This window comes from Hypoxylon fragiforme (assembly GCF_022984875.1).
Source record: "Hypoxylon fragiforme strain CBS 206.31 chromosome Unknown GGS25scaffold_3, whole genome shotgun sequence".
In the NCBI taxonomy this organism is placed as follows: Eukaryota; Fungi; Ascomycota; class Sordariomycetes; order Xylariales; family Hypoxylaceae; genus Hypoxylon; species Hypoxylon fragiforme.
In genome coordinates, this window is record NW_026054758.1 from 3932633 (window position 1) to 3952854 (window position 20222).

At 48.2% G+C, this 20222-nt stretch overlaps 7 protein-coding genes across 7 annotated transcripts; 1 reads left to right on the top strand and 6 right to left on the bottom strand.

Annotated features, from left to right (window-relative positions):
• Nucleotides 1-1868: 1868 nt before the first annotated feature.
• GGS25DRAFT_520032 (uncharacterized protein) lies at nucleotides 1869-2614 on the bottom strand (the record flags this gene model as incomplete). The annotated part of the gene is made up of 2 exons (XM_049263824.1): nucleotides 1869-2321; nucleotides 2453-2614. 2 exons carry the CDS (start codon nucleotides 2612-2614, stop codon nucleotides 1869-1871), a joined length of 615 nt encoding a protein of 204 aa, XP_049119492.1.
• Nucleotides 2615-4827: 2213 nt separating this feature from the next.
• On the bottom strand, nucleotides 4828-6231 carry GGS25DRAFT_520033 (PAPA-1-like conserved region-domain-containing protein; the record flags this gene model as incomplete). The annotated part of the gene is made up of 3 exons (XM_049263825.1): nucleotides 4828-5067; nucleotides 5121-5227; nucleotides 5286-6231. 3 exons carry the CDS (start codon nucleotides 6229-6231, stop codon nucleotides 4828-4830), a joined length of 1293 nt encoding a protein of 430 aa, XP_049119493.1.
• Nucleotides 6232-7968: 1737 nt separating this feature from the next.
• GGS25DRAFT_207263 (peroxisomal membrane anchor protein conserved region-domain-containing protein) lies at nucleotides 7969-9508 on the top strand. Its single transcript, XM_049256844.1, has one exon. The coding sequence runs from the start codon at nucleotides 8246-8248 to the stop codon at nucleotides 9332-9334; it is 1089 nt and encodes a 362-aa protein (XP_049119494.1). The 5' UTR covers nucleotides 7969-8245; the 3' UTR covers nucleotides 9335-9508.
• A 1563-nt stretch (nucleotides 9509-11071) lies between these two features.
• Nucleotides 11072-13762, bottom strand: GGS25DRAFT_207280 (uncharacterized protein). The gene has a single exon (XM_049256845.1). The coding sequence runs from the start codon at nucleotides 13595-13597 to the stop codon at nucleotides 11312-11314; it is 2286 nt and encodes a 761-aa protein (XP_049119495.1). The 5' UTR covers nucleotides 13598-13762; the 3' UTR covers nucleotides 11072-11311.
• A 2560-nt stretch (nucleotides 13763-16322) lies between these two features.
• Nucleotides 16323-17308, bottom strand: GGS25DRAFT_520036 (uncharacterized protein; the record flags this gene model as incomplete). Its single annotated transcript, XM_049263826.1, has 3 exons — nucleotides 16323-16721; nucleotides 16817-16930; nucleotides 17060-17308. The coding sequence occupies 3 exons, from the start codon at nucleotides 17306-17308 to the stop codon at nucleotides 16323-16325; spliced, it is 762 nt and encodes a 253-aa protein (XP_049119496.1).
• A 294-nt stretch (nucleotides 17309-17602) lies between these two features.
• GGS25DRAFT_207330 (uncharacterized protein) lies at nucleotides 17603-18441 on the bottom strand. Its single transcript, XM_049256846.1, has one exon. It carries the CDS (start codon nucleotides 18275-18277, stop codon nucleotides 17795-17797), a length of 483 nt encoding a protein of 160 aa, XP_049119497.1. The 5' UTR covers nucleotides 18278-18441; the 3' UTR covers nucleotides 17603-17794.
• GGS25DRAFT_207331 (uncharacterized protein) lies at nucleotides 18442-19204 on the bottom strand. The gene has a single exon (XM_049256847.1). The coding sequence runs from the start codon at nucleotides 18987-18989 to the stop codon at nucleotides 18606-18608; it is 384 nt and encodes a 127-aa protein (XP_049119498.1). The 5' UTR covers nucleotides 18990-19204; the 3' UTR covers nucleotides 18442-18605.
• Nucleotides 19205-20222: the final 1018 nt, after the last annotated feature.

Consider the following 20222-nt stretch of genomic DNA (forward strand, 5'->3'; position numbering starts at 1 on the left):
TTTTTGGAATGTCAAGAAAATCCATCCAACCTTTACACCATGGTTGGTTCGGTCCCAGCTTGACATATAATAAAAGCCCCTCTCAATATTGCACTTGGCCACTCAATGCCATGATGCGCCATAAGTGAAGGGGAACATGGAGCACACACAAGTCGTCGGCCCTAGGCTGACGCATAGTTTTTTTTTCTCCCTCATTCGATAGGCTTTCCCTGACGAGTTCTCGCGAAACCAAATGTGCTCAGAAATAATTCATCATCGCACAACCGAGGAACCCTCATATCGACTGAGGTCGTGATAGCACACTTGTGATCACGAGGTGCGTCTCTGCCCAAGATTCCAGAAAGAGAAAGCAACCAGCTCAGAGAGGAAACAACAATTCCTCGTCGTCATCACTGGACCGTAAGGATCATGCCCTAAAAACTTCCAGGGCATACCTAGGTTCCAACTAAATGAAGCAAGCAGGAGACAGGAAACCCCTACCTACTACTTAGGTAGTCGTGCTCAGACAGTAAGTCGTGCGTCTGAGACCATCGGGTATTCTGGACGCACATATCTGGCCGAGACTCAAGAACGACCATCCAAGAGTTCTAGCTGGAACGCAGCCTGACGAACATCTTGGCCATGAACCGAAAGGCAGGTGCCAATAGCAATAGGCAAGTATTTCTTCTCCTCTTCGCAACCATGGCTGTGTGGCCTTGGACTGATAATGGATGTTAGTGATGTGGACGAATGAAGAAAAGATGGGAAGAAGATGGAAGTCTGAGTATTTACAAACGATGAGAACAATGTCGGGCCTAGGTAGGTAGGTATAAATAGGGAAAGTATTCTGGGCGAGCTCAAGGACTCAGATGACGATGACGATGGTGATGAGATGGAATTAGAAAAGAAGGTGATAGATAACGAGGGAAAATGATTGATGGGTTTGAGGAATCGGGGAGTGAAGAGAAGGGATGTTCGCTTGTTTATATACTGTGAAAACTTTATGTTAGGTTCAGGGTGCAACTTTAAGCGGGAGCGAGGCGCCAACATTGATCTGACAATAATTAGCGTTATACGCCAATCCGTTCGGCTTATCTTTCTAAGATTATTATAGTTTCCTTGACTGACGCCTTCGTACTGAGCGCTGGATACTTATCTTTAATTTCAGGCCGAGTTGAGTACTGGGATCACCTTGAATAGGGGTATTATGAAGGTATTAGGTTAGTTAGTAGTATATAGATGGGTATATAGTGTTGTAAATTTATATAAGGTAGATTACCCATCACTACCTACCTAACCTACTAGCACGAAGGTTACTACACGGTATAAGAGCGTAATACGCCGCTTTTCAGCGGAATCTGCCACACAAACAACCTTAAAGTACCAGACCAGAACTACTCGAAGCTATTCACAACGCTAGCACACTTACTTTTGACCACAACCTTCATGCCTAGGTAACCATCGAAACTGAATGTATGGATGGACATGTATAATATTGATTTGGTGGTTTACTAAAATATGATGTAAGCCCACCGTTCCTGTCGTTGCCTTGCCTCCCAAGTGCCCATGCTGTGTAAACAAATCCCCCCCAGAAATAAAACCTTAAAATCCAATGCCACTTGTCATCATTCTCGGCGTCGTTGTCGCCCAGGAGACCGGCTCCTGGCTTACTTCGTAGCGTATCACGGCACACCATGCCACATCATGTACTTAATATAGGTGGGTAGATAGGTACTCATCATATCATGCTATATCCTGTGTGATGTATGATGTATGGTACAAAGCATTTTCCCAATTTTCCGGCGCCCAACCCAGTACCATCCCAACACACCAAAGAGCCAAAGAGCCAAAGAGCCAAAGAGCCAAAGAGCCAAAGAGCCAAGCTATATTTACAAGCACTCGAACATGCTTTCTATAGCCTGCTTGAGCTCTTCAAAAACCCGAGCCTGATCCACAGGCTCTTCCGCTGGCACCACCTCCGCAGGCTGCTCCGCCGGCTTCTCCGCCGGCTCCTCCACCCGCTTCTTCCTGGGCGCCCTGGGCGCCCTCTTCTTTCTGGGCGGTTTCGGCGCAGGGGTCGCGGTAGCTTCGGTGGTGGTTGCCTCCGCCTGAAGCTGTTGTGTTGGTGGGGGGAGGGTGCCCTCTTCCTGTCCGTCGTTGATGGCGACGGGGACGCGGGCAGGGGTTGCCTCTCGAGAGCGTGAGAGGTCGATCGGGCACTCGTTGGAAGTACCCTCCGGCGCAGGAGCTTGCGCGGCAGCAGCAACAGCGGTGGTGGTAGCAGTGGTGGTAGTGCTGCTGCTGCTGGCGGTGGTAGTGGTGGTGGTGGTGGTGGCGGCTCCCTGGGTGAGATTTAGTCAGTACTGTGCTAGCTTCATGTAGGCAATAGACAAGCTGCTATCGGTTTGGTGTAGTGTTGAACCGATGAGGAAGTAGATGAAGGAAGGATGAGTTATGAAAAAGATAAACTTACCCCCGTCATCCAAGAGTACTTCTTTCGATTCTTGAATGCGTTGTCGATTGCCGCGGAGGTGGCCTTGGCAGCGTATTCAGAACAATCCGCGCGGATCTTCTTGAGAGCCTTCTTCCGCTGCTTGTCGCCGTTGTCTTCGGCGGATCGCTTCTGCTTAGGCATTTTTGCGATGGGTATTTGTTGGTAGAAGATGGTTTGTGGTGTTTAGAAGAAGAGAAGGTGACAAGAGGGTGGCTAGTGTGTTTATTATACTCCTATAGATGGAGTATTAAGTTGTGTGAAGGTGGTAAGGACTGGTAAATGTCGATAGGTGACGACAGGTCTGTTGAGTAACTTGTCTGGTAGTGATGGACAAGTGTGATGGAACAAGTTGTCAAGTAGTGATAGACAAGTCAGTTCCAAGTAAGTTGCAAGCTTTTTTTATATTTATATTACTTGCGAACGATGTGTGAGGCAGGAAGGAATAGGAAGAAACCAGGAAGCACGGCCGGTATTTATACTCTTCGGCGAAGAGAGCTAGGACCAGCAGGTTTGCTCGACAACCATTGTAGCTCAAACCATTGCGCGGCAACAATCGTGACAGTGAATGGGGAGGTGAATGGGAGGCGGGTGTTTACACTGCTTAGACCTGCACTGTTGGGCTGGGAGTCACTTTAGGTGCGAGATAGCACCGTACTAGGAACTGTAACCATTCAGAACCTTGGAAAAATCTGACATATTCGCTCACTGTATCCAACCTTAAATATAGGCCGCGTGAGGTTTGAATGGAATACAGTGTGCGGCGCGGACACAGACCACAGGTAGGCTTCTACTGTAGATTCGTTACTGTGATATGGTTTCGGCCATTGATTCGGAGTCTCGTTTTGAGCTAGTTTTGGCACATACTGTATATCGTCCTGGTAACTGGCATGTCAGCCAGTCACCTGCTAGGTAAGGAAGCCCGAGAATCGGCCGCAGATAATCGGATGGAAACTTCGTGCTAGATTCAAGTATATATACAGCAGTGGTTGATTCTATGTAGAGGATAGCACCTTTCGAGTATTCTCAGGATCGTGGCCTCAGCTGGCTGGCCCTAGAATAGCTTCTACCTGGAGATATATATCCGCCGAGGGTAAAAAAGTGCCGACCTAATCCACCGACAGCTTCCTGTATCACGGTTCCTCAACCCTTAACAGATAGCAAAGTTCGGTATCTAGGGGAACTCCAATGATTTATATATGCATACACCTAAGTACCTAGGTATCTAACCTACTCAAGTATCTAACTTTGTAGAAAACTTCGTGACAACAGTGGAGCTCACCCCTATCACAGCATGAGTAGAGCAGTTGAATCACCAGAAAAACACCTAAGACTAATTTACATAAGGACCTACTTAGTACCTACTCAGGACTTCATATTTGTTTGCACTGAGTCGCCAAACCCTACAATACGGGCAACAAATGGAGTCACTACGGATCCCCCGTTGTCGGAAAAAGTGAATCATAGTCGAAGCAGATGAAAGAAAAGCAGAATAGACGCATATAATTGGTGCTTTGGTAGTCACGGTGCAAACTGTCAGAACATATCACTACGCCAAAAGGTGAAATGATTGATCGCTCATCAAATATCTCTCGTTTGATATCAGTATATCTGATAGGTACAAACTGTGAAAATAAACCCATGAAGGTATTATGGCTGAATAACAACGACGGTGGCAAATTCACAGTTGCGTAGATGTGGTAGTTAGGTGCTTAGAATCCCTACCTAACTTGGATACTGTAATGTGCTTCAATGGTTTCTAGTGGTCTTAATTATGCTATATATTTGTCAAGAACCTAGAAGACGTAGAACACCATCGTTATTGGGCGGGTATCCCTAATATCACACCAGAGACTATGGAGTTACAGATGTCTTTACTCTATCTAGCCCTTATGTAGTCCCCAGATAGACCTTCACAGTTATAGAAGGTACTTTGAATCCATAGATATTATGAATAATATACGCGAAGGGTTTCAATTAGTCTTAACCTAAGTATGTTACGTACCTACTTACTGGGTAGATATCTAACATTCAAGCTATAACTTCAGTTATACAACATCTGACGCCACAGAACACAGAAAACAATCTAGCAATATATCTGGTACCAATCTTATTACAGCAAAGTAAAGAGCCAGTGATGGCATTAATGGGCCGCCGTGTGTTAATATGGCTTGCTCTAAAAATACAAACGCGTGACTGAATAGTCACCTAACAAGAAAGTGTATGGTAATGGCGACAAAGCGCCCAGAACATCCATCAGCTTAGAAACAACCCTGGAGAATTGGCCAATCATCCATGAACCATTAGTGAGGATGATCATCCTTTTTATCACCTTCCTTATCCTCCATTTTGTCATCCTATGACACCTCTTCCACCATCTTTCCACGTCCAAGGCCTCCCGTTACGAAGACTCTGCCTATGGGACCGTTGAGCATCTCGTGGGGGACAGCCACTCGACTACCCTCCTTTGTGCTGATCCATCTTGTAAAGACAGGATTGGCCCTGTTGTGCTCACCATCAGGAGTTTGATCTCCTGCGTGATTTTTTCCCTTTGTCTTTGGTGCTTGTTTCTTGAGGAGTTTGTTGATAGTTTCCATCTATGATGTGATCATTAGCTCGTGTTCATTTTGATTATGACAGTATAGCTCACCTTGACTTCCTCGTTTCGCTTCTCACTAAGGTTGCGTCGTCGTCGGGCCATCTCAGCACGACGCATAGAAAGCTCTTCAGCTGTGAAGTGCTTCTTTGCTTGCACCTCTGTAGTTCGTTAGTCTAGGTAAGATTTAGGGGGGGGAAATCGATGCTAGAAACTTACCATCGGAAAGCTTCATCAATGCATCTCCATTCTCTTCGAAACGAGCGCGCTGTCGTTTGGTCATTCGTGTAAGGTCAGGAGTGTCTGCTCGGCTCTCGCCACCCCGGTCACTACCAGCATCGTCGTCATCATCCTCTGCGGGATTTGCGGCTTCAATCTCCTCGTCTTCACCTTCGGCATCTTCTTCATCGCCTCCTCCGACTTTAACGGTGTCCTGGATTTCATCCGCTTCACTTTCAAGCTCGCTCAGCTCATCATCGCTGTCCTTAACCTGAGCTGCAGCAACCTTCGGATGGGCCTTAGCTGATGCCTTGGACTTACTAGCAGAGGCGCTCTTAGATGATGGCTTTGATACTTTTATGACTGGGGCTGGCGGGGGAATGGTATCGACATCCATGTCATCATCTTCACCCTCGGCATCCTCTTCATCGTCGTCCTCGGCGTCGATATCCATAGTGTCGTCAACTATGATTTCACCTTCGGCGTCTTCTTCGCCCATATCGATATCATCTTCGTCATCGTCCCCTTCGGCATCATCATCGTCATCGTCCTCATCTTCCTCCTCAACCTGAACTTCATCTTCAGCCTCATCATCGTCGTCGTCGCTGCTTTCAACGACATAACTCTTCTTTTGAGTTCGGCTTCTCTTTGCTTCAGGCTGTTGCGGAGTAGATTGACTGCCACGCTTTGTTCCAGATGAGGTAGCCTGGCGAAGCTTACTAGCCGGTAGCTTAACTGTAACAAGAACATGATGGTTAGAATCTAAGGGTGATGAGGGAGGGCCGCGCGAGACGGATACGGCGACGCTCTTACCCTCGAAACGGCGAGAAGACCTGGATGACATGGTTCTACCGGTACGACTGTTGATATGATTGTCGCTATCGACCATGTCAGTAATTGCGGTGTTTGCCCTCTGGGCAGCTGCACGACGTGGGCGAGAAGCCATTATGAGCTGATTCTGATAGTTGGTTGAATGGGTATGTGGATTGAGGGATATGAGATACGGGGAAGGGTTGTTGAATTGATGGATGAGGGTGAAGATGTAGAGAAGACTTGGAGGAGTTTAAAAAAGAGTAGGTAAGGTGATGGAGGTGATCAGATTGTTAGCCTTTTTGAGAAAAGCACAAAGTGTGAATTTTGGAGGTGGCGCGTCAGGCGCAAGGACAACGTTATTAATGTTGAAATAAGCTTGTAGGGTCAGACACCGTGACACGTTATATCTACGGTGCTGTGTTGCTGTATTGCTGTGGTGCTGCTGCGGCTTGCGGCTTGCAACTTGAGGCTGGTGGGCAAACAAGCATATGTGCACCGTAGAACAGTATGGAAGACGTAGACCGCAGATGAGGGCTTGGTAAGTAGGTTACCGACCGGACGGCATCTCGGATAGGGCAAGAGAGGATTAGGATAGGGCTGTGAACAAGTAGGTAGGTAGGATTGACGTTGGGGATTTGCGATTGGCGGAGGATTGGAGGTAGCTCAACCAGTTGCATTCATTCAACAGGATATTATGAGGCAACACACCCAAGACCTTTTCGATGCAGCCAACCCGACAACAAAGATTTCCCCCCTTCTTAACTTAAGTACTTGACGGTTGAACAAGCACAAGCCAAAGCCTAAGCCCAAGCACTGGCCCGTCTCCCATGCAACACATCCATCCCATCCCGTCACATCATCTCTCTTTTTTTTTCTCCCTTCTCTTCCTTTTTCTTTTTTTAAATCGTCAACTCCTACCAGAGGTTATCTACTCAACCCCCCCTTTTTTAAAAAGCAACATGATCAATATCTCTCTCCGTCTTTCGTTCACTTGAACCTTATTGTCCTTCTTTTTAAGTTGGCTTTATCAACCTTTCATCGTCTTTATCGACTTCATCGTCTACCTACGGGAAATACCTTGTATTGACGGATATGAGATGAGAAGGGAGGAATGTGGATGAACGAAGTGCTGACGAGAGATGGCCCATTATAAGGATTGCGTCTAAAACTTACCTAGCAGGTAGTAGGCAAATGAATTTGCTTAATTAGAGGCTGATAGGCTAGGTATGGGCCAGGGAAACTGGTTGATTTTTGGGTGTCGCGGAGTTTCCGGCTTTCAGCTGGCCAGCTCGCAAGCTGAACTCAACTCTTTGGCTATCGAAGTTCCCCCCGGACTACTTGGTACCTAGACAATAAGGTATTGGTCTATGCCAAGCTTCTAACGCAACGGCAATCAAAAGAAAAGGAGGATAGGCGTACTAAGAATGAAATCTATACGTCCTTTGCCTGATCGTCGGTGGTGTTGCAGGTGGATACTCGGTATTTTTTTTTCGATGTGATACGAAAGTTGGAGCGCCGTCTCCGAATGGCAACGTTTTATTATCAATGGCTTAAGAATGAGAATAAAGACTGTTTTTTTTCCAATTGAGCTAATCAGTGGTTTATATGAGACGGAAGAGAGAAATATAATGAGAGTAGAAAGTAACCAATCAATGCTAGATTGGTAATTTTTATCGGGATTAAAGGATATCTTTATGAAACTGTAATAACTGTAACTAAATAGACAAGTAAAAGAAGGTTATTGACGATGGAAATGATGAAAGTTGAGCAAGCGCGATTGAAGACAATGTCACGTGCATGTTGATAGAACATAAAACGCTTTGTTTATGTAAGCTAAAGCCTGTTGTTATCTAAAGTTTACTACTTATGCCGTATTAGTAGTTAGTTAACCTAGTCTTTTTGTTTTCCGGGAGCCGAGGCACTGGGGTAGTGCCAATTATTTCACGTTATTTCCCTTCCAAGCTCAATGCTCAATTGTTCAACGTTTAACTATTAATGTTCATATCTTTTAGCCACATGTGCACTCACTTCAAGTACATTACATTATTATATCACAGCACTTGCTATATCCAACAATTAATCTATCACTCATAATAGTACTTCTTCCTCATTGAGTCTATTAAATTGACTGTACTTCGTACTTCAACATGGATGACTCCAAATTGTCAAATGCCATACCGTCCTGGCAGCAGCAGCGTAAATCCCACGACGAGACTGCCCTCGAATCTACAAATTCCCATTCCCAAAGTGCCGACGAGACGGACGTAATTCTTGATCAAGCCCGAAAGTTCTTAAGACATGAAGATGTTCTACGCTCCAGTGTAGAAAAGAAGACCGAGTTTCTCAGAAGCAAAGGACTCAACGAAACCCAGATCCAAAAATTACTTCGAGAACCTATAAATGACGATGACGATGATGACGACGGCGATAGTATCACGTATTCGAACTCAGATGGAAACGGAAATCTCGAAAAAAGTAGTTTATCATCTTTATCCACAAGAGACTCACCGCCAATTATCACGTACCCCGAGTTCTTGACCACCACTCCTCGACCACCCTCACTAATTACACCCTCCCGTCTTGCCAACATCCTTGCCGTCTCCGGAAGTATATGGACAATTCTCTACGGAGCCGCACAATTCGTCGTCAGTCCCATGGTCGATACCCTCACCGAATCCCGAACCGAGTACCTCGACCATGTAAACGAGAAAATGGAACAGTTTGTGGAAAAGCTCGAGGGTGTAGTCAGTGAAGTCCCTTACAAGAACAACAAGCTCTTGAGGTCAGGAGAAGGGGGTGACGATGACGACGACGCCGAGAGTACGTTTAGTGACCCCACCGAACTGTTCCACCGAGACTTCGGCACTCAGACCTCCTCTCCGGTACTACGACCCGATGATTTGAATTCGGCCAGCGGTAACCAGTCAGGCAAGGTCATCGACGCTCAGGTTCGCCGCCTCGCCGCTGTTCGGGCTTCGCTTCGCGAGATGAATGATATGCACATACGTCGTGCTGAAGACTCGACCAACCTGAACGCCATACTTCGTGAAGTCCGTGATGAAATCGACAAGCTGGGTGCTCCACCTCTAGCCGACTTCACCTCCATACACAGCGGGCTAGGCTACGGGCGCAGTGCAGAGCCTGATGACGAGGTCAAGAAAACCAAGGATGCCATCCGCAGCGTCAAGGGCATGTTCCTGAGCACGCGGCGTTTCCCAGCCTCGGCAGCAAGATAGGAAACCAACGCTGCTCCGAGTATTTTAACTAGCCGACGACGAACATTCCCAACTCCATCTGCTGCTGCGTTGGCCTCGCGGCCGACATACCACGAGATACGTGTTATCGCCCGTCCTACTCCTGGTGCACACAGACACACCACTTGCCCAGTGGTAGATCCACTGACAGGACGTCTCACCTTCTACGAATTCCACCTACAAACCACCGTCAACGAGAAGCCCCCTGCTATTACCGATATTAGACCTCGGACCACTGGTCCTCGCCTATAGCCGTCACGCGCCAGATGGACTGGAAGAAAGGCTGCGACGGCTCAGGATAGGGGTTCGCCAGGAGAAGCTGTGAGGATATGAGATGGGATGGCAATAAATATCACCCTCTCACCCTGCCTACCCACCTACCTATCTGGGTACCTACCTTTGACTCAAGAGAAGAAAAAACCCCGGTTGGATGTGGTGTAATACGGTGTCATGGTTTACGAGGATACGGTGATGACTTCTACCTCCCGCTCTACCTACCTACCCCCTTTTCTCTTATTTTTCTCGAAACCCCACCTTTTTGGTTGGCTTATTGGTGGTGTATATTATAAATAACTAGTAGCGTGAGCGTTTTTTCTTTTCGATGATGAGGGTATACATACATAATTTAATGCGGTTGAACTACCCTGGTTGCCTACGTGCTCAATCTTGGAGATGCGTCGGTTCTTGAATACCTATATCAATACTCCTACCTGGATAATCATGTGTGTGTGTGCGCGCGTACGTGTTCTTGAAACGGAAATTTTACGTGCCTAGGTATATATATAGACGAGGGAGGAGGAGTAGTAGTGCTTCTCGGTCACTCTCACTGTATTGTATAGGTGCTTTTCATGGATACGAGTTATGGCATGCGTGTTTACTCACTTGAGCACACAAGTAAGTAAGTGCCTTGGTAGGCAGTTAAGCAGATGCTCTGTTAAACCCGAGAAAACACGGTAACAGATGGATGGATAGGATGGATGGATATCATATTCTCCTATTCAGGTAGGTAATATATACCTCTTAATCTCTGCTATGTATGTATTGCCGTGGTAGTACATAACAATAGCCCAGTAGGTTAGGTAGGTAGTATACTAGGTTAGGTCTTCACATTAACTAGGTAAGTACAGCACACACTCCCACGACTCCAATGGATATCAAAAATTCTCCTCCTCCTCTCCTTTACCGTCCAGACTACCTATCACCACCAATCCTAGCGTCGGCCTGTTTCAGTGAAAAAGATCGAAGCGAAATAACGGAACTGATTATAGGTAAAGTATTGACGTTTGATGCAATGAATATGTGATGCGATGTTGGCGTAGGCCCGAGATAACCTGATCTCTCTTGTCTTGTATTTTTCTTTCTTTCTTTCAATGATGAGAAGAAGGAAAAAAGGGGGAAACCGAAAATGGAAAGGGGAAAAAATAAAAATAAAATAAAAATAAAAAAAGTCCAACGCAACGCAATGCAATGCAATGTCATGCCCCGTGCCAATCCCCGTATCAATGCTAATAACCCGTCTGATTAAGTATACCTAGAAACCTAGATAACAGTCACTCTTCTTCAATCGTCCATTCCATATCCCATCCTCGTAACTCCATGCGCCTTTTGCCTTTTGCTGTCTCGTGTCATGGAGGGTAGGTATTTGCCCATGATATTAAGTATGTAGATGATGGTAAGGGGGTGGGGGGGTATATATTCTACTCATGATAATGATTGAATAACGAATGAGTGACCGAGTAGGTATGTAACAAAGGAAAATAAAAATGCTAAAACCCGAAATCATAATGATAATAATAAAAGGCGAGGTAAGGACGTGAGTGTCATCAGCTACTAGTGTCGTCGACGCGGCTGCTCCGGGTCCTGAAAGGGGTTTTCAGGAACGGGGGACAGTGCGTTCCTTCCTTCCTCAGAACCGGAACCGGAACCAGAGCCGTGGCTATGCTGCGGCTGCTCGCGGCCCTACCGCTTCGCATCGCCGTACTGAACGTAGCTACTATTCCTGGTATACGGGGGCACCTCCTCGGTCGTAACAGGGCCGCCATGCACTTGTCCGCGGCTGAAGGCGTCGTCGCGCGCGAAGGGGGAACCGTTGTAGTGGTCCGGGTGCGCGCTGACGTCGCCGCCGAACTGCGGCATGTTATGCGCAGATGCCTCGGGCCTCATTCTACGCGTAGACATGGGCACGGCCTGCGACTGGTCGAAGTCCTGGATGCGCATGCGGCGGGTGTCGCCGGCGACGTCGTTGTGGCCGACGAGGGTGCGGATCACGCCGATGAGGATGATGATAACGTATACAAGGAGGAGACCTAGCGAAACAAGGGCATTTTGGATGATGTTGCTCAGGAGCCAGTCAGTGACATGCGTAACAGCTCCTGTGACCTCGTCAGTGGTAACGCTGCTTGGTGTGGCCAGGAAGGTCGTGAGATCCGAGTCGCCAGAGATGGAATGAGAGGCACCGGCAGAGAAGACATCGTTGGGGAACATGGGGAAGTCGATGTGAGCGTGATCGTGTACCCAGGTGAGACCTCTCTGGAAAGCCTCAATCTTCAGACCGATCAAGCATCGGATGGTGTTCTGAGCGAGATCCTTGAACATGGTGTCACCGAAAACCGTAGTAAGACCCTTGTTAACCTCTTCCGTGAAGGTGTTGATAGTATCATTGACGGCGCTAGTTCCGTTAGTGACCTTCCCGAGGATGTCGTCGTTGATTTCACTGCTGAACGACGTGATAACGCCGTTCGCATCGTCTGCCCATTTCTGCGAGACGTTGCCCAAGGTGTCAACCACCTGTCCGGCAAAGTCTCCAACTTGGTCGGCGAGGGCTGGGATCTCCTTTTGAATCGACTTCAGAAGGACCCACTGGCAGAAACAAGAGAAAAGGCCTGCTAATGCTAGGGACAGAACGAAGAGAGCTGGCAGGGAGGTGGCGTATGCAATACACCATCGCACCAAGAGCCTGCGCTTCTCATCAAACTTGGAAGCAATCCAGTATCCCACCCGAGATGTGCAAGGACGTGAGGTCAAGTAGACAAGATCCATGTCATCGTAAGCACTCTCCGAAGCGACTTGGGCACGGCGCCATCGGCGAATCTCCATATACGCCATTGGGATACAGACAGCGATCGCAAGAATTGACAGAACCGCAATTGCTACTATTTTGGCAGTGTGTGCAATCTCATACAGTCCTTCGAAGAAGTCGTTGATCGCCGAGTTGTCGGAACAGAAAGACAAGGCTTCCTTCTTGGCGACGGGGAATACGCTATCGTTGAATGCCCAGTTGCCGTAGGCTTTATCCAGCTGATCTTTGATCAAGCTGAAGGGGAGTGATACAGCGTTGGAAGTGAGTTTCTTGATGTCATCGAAATCCGGGATATTCTGGTTCAACTGGTCGAGATCCGAGACGAAGCCGGTGGTGTTGATGTGGACCTCGGATAGTTTCGCGGCCACTGATCGAATATCCCCAGCGACTTCTGGCTTGGGTGGAATAGTAGCCCGACCGAAGATGCCGCTGATAGCAGTCTCGATGGCACCACCAACTTCTTCTGTGGCGGAAGCGACAGCTCCTCCAACAATGCTAGTAGCTTTGTTGCCTGTGTCCACCGCTCCGTTAACGACCGAGTATATAGCATCGACGGGTTTTTGGAGATCATCTGCGGTGCTGTTAATGGCTTGGGCAATCCCATTGATAGCCTCGTTCATGGCATCGGTGGTCTTCTCGATGGCGAGAGCAGAAGCATTTAGCCCTCCGTGGATTACCATAGAAATCAAGCAGACGTAGGTATCCGTCATCATCCCAATAACGAAAAGGATTAGCTGCTCTACACCGGTAAGAATCATGTCAAGAACCTTCATCAAGGCTTGAACGGAGTCAGTGATACCCGACGCGGTGAGTTTATTGACGCCGACGGACAAGTAGTGAGGCATCGAAGCCATGGCACTACCAATGTCCTCGACCTTTGTACATGCCGACAGAGCCTTCGCCTTAGCATCGCCAAGGTTGTCGTTTAGTGTTCCCAAGGTCAGAAGGAAGTTGACCAACACCAGGAGGAGTAGGATTGTCCATCGATTAAACCAGATCTGCGAAAGTCGTGAACCGAGTCCGAGGTATGGGGTAACACCTTTGGCCGAGCTCTGGGATAGCAGCTCGCGAAACTTCATGTTGCGGATGTCCTTGGTTTCGTACGCCTCGTGTTTAAGCGAGGAGGGCACTTGAGGGAAACCCTCCTTTTCTCGAAAGGTAGCCATCAATAGTAAAGTGGCTTGGTCGTTTCTTTCGAAGTGCTTTTGCTATAAAATATCGTAAAAAGAATTGAAGGAGAGAATGAAAATAAAAGTTGAAAACGAAAAAGAGTGTTCAAATTGTCGTAAGGTATTCTCACTTTCAGATTAGCCGCACCAGGTGTATTTGTGTGGATTTTGGTACGGTATGGTCCGTGTATGTCGATAGGAGAAAAAAATACCTTGAAAGAGATATATGTATGAAAGGGTATGGGTGAGAACAATAAAACAAGATTGAGAAGAATAAAGGAATAGTATAGTGAATCAATCACTGATCTATTTTACTTCCTGAGTCTATTAATGACATGAAAAAAAAAAGTATGGGGAAAAAACGAGAAGTTTGGTTTGTGAGTGAGTTATGAAGTAAAGGTAGGACACAATGACTAGGAAGGGGGGGAGGTGGTCGATGATAAAAGAGATTCCGAGCATTGTTGCACCCTCAGGCACCTCAATAGTCACAATGACCATCTTACGACCAGTCAAGGGCCACTTAACGAGAATAGGTCGAGTTTCAGAATAGAAATAATAGATGTCTTTGTTTCGTGTACTACATTCGAGTAGACGATTCTTTGTTGTTCCCATAGGTTACGCGCGGTGTAAAGAACCACCCTAAGCGCCGGCTTTCATTCTGGGCCAGTCGTTTCCTTTGTATGCACGCCATCGCTAAACAAGTTTCCTTGATCGACCTACTACCTGAACTAGGTACCTAGTAGGTAGGGTAGGGATGATGTTCTCGAGAAGCTAAATGGAATTTGACAATGGGATTCCCTTCTTGTCGAGTGAGATGTATGTTACGGTGATCCCCGATTATCACGGAGGCTCTTCTTTATTCCCCGCCACCTGATGAGTGTGGGCCTATTCGCACTGCTTTAAGTTAAGCAAGGGATCACGACTAAAAACACATACTTCGGTAATTACAGACGATTCTCATCTGGTTTGGAATATCGCACTGCGTCATAAGTCATTAAATCGCCCATCTTTTATGTTGTCGGAGGATTAAGACCCCAAATGGTAATCTAGATCATGCTGCAGATTACCTACATACCTGTTACTACCTGGAGTTGCTAGATGCTGTGCGTTCGCCCCAAGGTCGCATTGGTACAACACATACCTATGTACGTAAAGCATAGCTAATGTATGTGCCTGTGCCTTTTGCATGCAGCACACACCGCTGCCGATGATCTGCGTCATGAGGCTTGCCGAAAGATTCAGGTACACTTGGTACACTTAGGTGTGCACAACAGCATAGTTTTTGTCGAGGATATATTACACCTAACATTAAGTTGTTATGCGTTTGTACCTAGGTTTCAAGGTAGCGAGCTTGTCTACTTGACGATAGCTGCGTGACTGCATGTCCATAGGCTTCTTTGAAGTTTGCCGACGAAGTTTGAACAGTGACTAACCAAGTTGCAAGGCAAGTTGTAAGGGTTTTCAACGATGAGAGTCGCCAAACAGCCGGGAACAAATAACGTCCATCAGCCCAAAGCTTGGCAGGGCCGTCAATCTCGGCTGGGCGAGCCAATCAAACGAATATATTCCTTACCTTCGGCATGACATAAGGATTCTAAATTTATCCACGGCAGAACCTCGGCAGTAAGTTGTAGTTAAGTTCTTCAAAATTATGAGAATCATCCAATCTGAAAGTACATATATCACGCTAGTAGGTATGTAATTGAACGGCAACTTTCATTTTCTACATACGTGTATATCACGAACAGTAGGAGTTATATAGCTAAGTACGAATTCATTTATTCGTCGGTGATGTTCCTGCACCTGAAACACCCCGCCGATTACCTATCATTCGTCATATCTACCTAGGTACAATGGTACATAAACGGCGATCTCAAAACAGCGGCAGCGACATTTTCAAAATGATTGGCTGAAAAACCAGGAGCGGCTGTAGCCGACGAAACGAATTAACCCCCCTGTTTTCGCCCCATATATAACTAACCTAGTCCCTTCATCCCAGTCTCGCGGCAATTCGAGAAGATTGAAGTCACAAGCTTCTGCTTACATAAACAAATAACACTGGCATGATTTAATCCCTTACCTATGTACCTACCCTAGGTGTGGTACCTGCCAACGGTACTAACCGAAACCCAACAACCTGCGCGTCTGCTCGCTGTAGTGGGCCAATTAGGCGCTACAGTGGGCTACACACCTACCTGGTAGCTAGACGACCTGAACACGGGTAGCCAATGAAGCGTTAAGCGCTAACGTAGCTCAGACACTTTCCCACGGTTCCACACCCCTCCCTCCCCCTCCCCCAAAAATGAGATAGATTGAACCTTAAATAGACCTCGACCTCGACCACTGAAAACTGACAGGCCTTCCCCGCTGAGGGTCTCTCTACACTACACTAACCTAGACACACTACACTACACTAACCTAGTCTTTCTTATGCCAACATTACGATCCGTAACCCGAATACCCTTGGAGGACGAGAATATGATGGCCTGTCTTAGGTTGTCTAGTACCGACCCAGTCTTGTTTGGTGAATGAATTTAGTGTGTGGTTTTCACAAAGTATTTAAGAAAAAGAAAAGGAAAAGGAAAAGGATAAGGGAAATCTCGGCGGTTGACAGCGATATTCGTATTATCATCCGACTATTTACGATAAGTCCTGCCCCGGAGAGAGCGATAAACGAGACTAGCTAGAGATGCACACATCAGGGTACATATATATCTAGCTCTCACTTCTCATCAGCATCCCCCTCCTCCTCGCTCTGCTGGTCCGGCGTAGCAAGCTTTCCGCGTAGTTCGTCGGCCTCTTTGACCTTCAGCTGCAGCAGCTCGTACCAGAGCTCGGCCGTCTTCTCGAAGCGCTGGTCTTTGGCCTTCTTGCGCAACTCCGGTGTCGACTTGCGGCTCATCTTGCTTCGCATCATTCTCAGCTCCGATTGCTTCTCCTCTAGCTCCTGGTCTTTCTGGGCTACCTGGGCTTCGTGGCGCTTGAGGTCTGCATCTCGCTGGCGCACGGCTGCTTCGAGCTCGATCTGCTTTTGCTGCAGCTCTTTGTCCTTTTGGGCTAGCTTGGCCTCGTAGTCTTTGAGGTCCGACTTGCGCTGGCGCTCTGCAGCTCGGAGTTCCTTCTGGGGTGAGAGATGTTAGACAGTCAATCTCAAGACGATAAGTGCAAGACGGGTGTAAAGCCCCCTTGGTAAATGCTGCTTAGGTGGGTACGTACGTCTTTGTTGATTAATCGATCCACGGTATTGCCATGGGACTGGACTGATGCGTCCAGTCGTTCCTGCAATGTAGTGATCAACTGGGTTCTTTCCGTCTCGATGTCGTTCGGTTCCTATGTCTCAAGTTAGCAAAGGGGCGGCAAATCAACAGTAATCCAAAGTTTTGAATGATGTTGATATGGCAAGCTTCGAAAACCGATTCGTAAGCTCCTGATTCTTGGTGTGTATATGTTAGAACCTACGATAGAGATTTCAGCAGCTTGTTGATAACGTCGCGGACCCTGTTGCGGACTCTGCGGCTGGTTCTGCGGCTGGGTCTGCTGCTGGGCTTGTTGCTGGGCCTGTTGCTGAGCTTGTTGCTGGCCACCTCGCTGGCTACCTCGCTGGCCACCTCGCTGGTTACCTCGCTGATTATTTCGGTGATTCCATCGTTGGCGACGAGAACCGCGGCCGGCGTTCCCAGATTCGTCAGCAGGGTTTGGGGGATCCATGGTTGCGATTGATTTTTCCCTACGTTTTGTTTTACTCCGTTGCGAAGTAGTATAAAAACGTAGGTGTGAACCAAGTGGAAAGAGTGACGGTAGGCACTTCATTTTGTATGGAACCTATATTTAAAGTTGTTGTTTACATGTGTTTGTGGAATCAAAGGGCGTGCCTGAAAACACAGGTTGTACTGGTTCAAAGATTGTACATCTATGTTTTGCGGTGTACCTGGCAGCCTCTCCCAGGTAGCGACGCCTTTTTTCAGGCAGAAATATGAACTGGTTAATGCCTAGGTACCTAGGTAGGTTGTATACTACACGGGCTTTGACTATGCACACCGAGATCCAACTCATCTTTTCCCACGTAAGGACGAAACAGGACCCGCATCAAGAATCCATTGTCATTTTCATCTGAACATTGTGTGCACCTACCCAAGTACTTACTCACAGTACCTAACACGCAAACTTCCCCTACCTGCCTGCAATAAAGCTTCCTTATTCCTTATTTGGCGTGAAGTACACATCACTCCCCGACCCACTCTCCTCCGCCGCCGTCCTAAACGCCTCCTCCCAGCTCTCCAGCCTAGACTTCCCCGTCACCTTCATACCCGCTCTGTCCCCGATTTCCAAAATCCCCCTTTCGACCAGCTTAATCAAGTCTTTCGCTTGCTGGGCGGTGTTCATAAATTTTCCTTTGATTGTGAGCCCCTTGTGAACGAGCTGTCCATATGGGAACCCAACGTCGCCCTTTAGGCCCCCCACGAGGCTCACGCGCCCGCCTGGCCTCAACGCCGCCATGCCCGCCAGGAAGTGCGAGCTATCCTTCGCGCTGGCGGGTGAGATATCGAAGAACACGTCCAGTGGGCTGAACCGCGCCAACGCTTCGACATCCTCCTCCACGTCGCCGCTGATCTTTACCGTAGCCACTCTGTCCGAAATCCGCCCCAGCTGCTCGAGCGCATCCTCGCTCCTTCCCATAGCAATAACGCGCGCCCCCGTCGCCGCAGCAATACGCACCGCGCCGCTGCCGAACGATCACGTCGCCGGCGCAACCAGCACCGTCTCCCCGACCCGCACGCCGATGTCCGCGAGCCCACCATAGGGCACCACGAGCTGACTTAGCGCGCCCAGCTCCTCGATCCGATACCCTAGCCGACTGCCGCCAGCTCCTCCCACACCCCGTTGCGCCAGGGGCTACCCCCCTTTCCCCCCTCCGCCGACAGCAACCGCGTCGCGCCCTCATGAAACCCGCGCAGTATCTTTATCCCCGGATCATCGCGCGCCCGCACCGTCATCTCCACAGACACTAGCTGGCCCGGCGCAAGCCGCGTAGCATCGACGGGAACGGCTGCCACCCGCGCGATGCAGGTGCCGCCTGGTACGAAGGGGAGAGAGGGTACCTGTGCCCGCGCGGGTTGCCGTTGGCGAAGATCTGGTTCGCGTACTGCACGACGATGGCGTAGAGGGGGCGCACGAGGACGGTACCGGGAGGTGAGGCGGAGGAGAATTGCAGGCCTGTGTAGGTCGCTGGGAGCGTCATTTTGGTTGAGCGGGTTCGGCGAGGTGCAAAGGGGGTGGACGGTGAAAGTTTTGGGGTTTTTCGTCGTTCCAAAAACGCGAATGGCAACGAACTGCAACGAGATGGTCTGGTGATTAGGCAACAACTGGTCCTACGGTTTACCCTTTGCATTCAGTTCAGAGCCTGGAGATCATGATTTCGGTTATGAACTAACCTGAATCTAACTATAGGCATCGCTTGACGTCTCTAGCTGTGCATATAAGCTCCAACGGAGGAGCATAGGCATTAAAGACATCACAAACTCTGCTGGAGATAGGGGTTTATTCACCCGGGTTTAAGACGGCCTTGCTACCACTGGTCGGACATCGAGCGTCTGCGGGGAGAAGCCGTGCCTACAACGAATTACCTAGGGTATATTTTGCGCCATGCAAGATGGAAAGAGGGTTTTCATAGCAAGTGCATTGAATTCACTGAATGGGATGTTTCGATCACCCTTACCAGCCCTTTATCAAAAAGGCCAGCACCGCATACTCGATGGACCCCGACTTAAGACTTGAAGGGCTCGACTATCTTCGACGATTATCTTAGTGAAGATGAATATTATGTGGATATCTTGAAATTTTGGATTTCGTGATATCCGAGAAAGACGTGGGAGTCACTCCTCGCCCGGAGTGAGCAAGCAGATGATATCCTCGGCTGAATCGACGCGGATGAATGAACCCCGGGACCTAACCGGAGCCAGCATAATGTCCTAAATCCCTCCTGCCATTGGGAGTTGTAAACAACAAGACAACCTTGAAGGGAGCGGCGGTTTTGCATGGGTTCACTGATGCTTATATGTCCCCAAACTCCTCAACCGAATACCCGGACCTCTTCGGGCCCTAGGTTAGGTCATATACCTCTACTTTAGGCAACCCTGTACCGAAGAGTAGCTCTTCCGGGCTGAAGGCTGTTTAATTGGTAGGCCAAATGATAGCCCCTGGCTAGATTAGAGCTGACGGGGCACAATCATTTGCATCGGACACCGAGACCCTTTTGTGGGTCTCACGGCCGGAACTGACAACAACGCTGGTCGTACAAAGCCGCTTAGCTCGAATAATAACATGCAGGTAGCTCCGCGTTTGCCTTCTTGGTGGTGTTGACTCTCGTTCTTTGACTAAATACGGGTCAATATTAGATGTTCCATATAAATGATATCTATCGGGCCAAGGCTGAAGTTAAGACACCCGAAAATGGAGTCATGAATGCCTAGGTTAGTAGTAGTCTGCTCCACATAACTCTTACTTGATCAAAACTGGAGAATATTAATAAATCTTGTTGTCTCCAAGGCCTCTACGTCAAAAAATATTGCAAATTGTAGTACAGGGGAGGGTTTTTGGTTCAAGACATCGGATAGGATGGCCG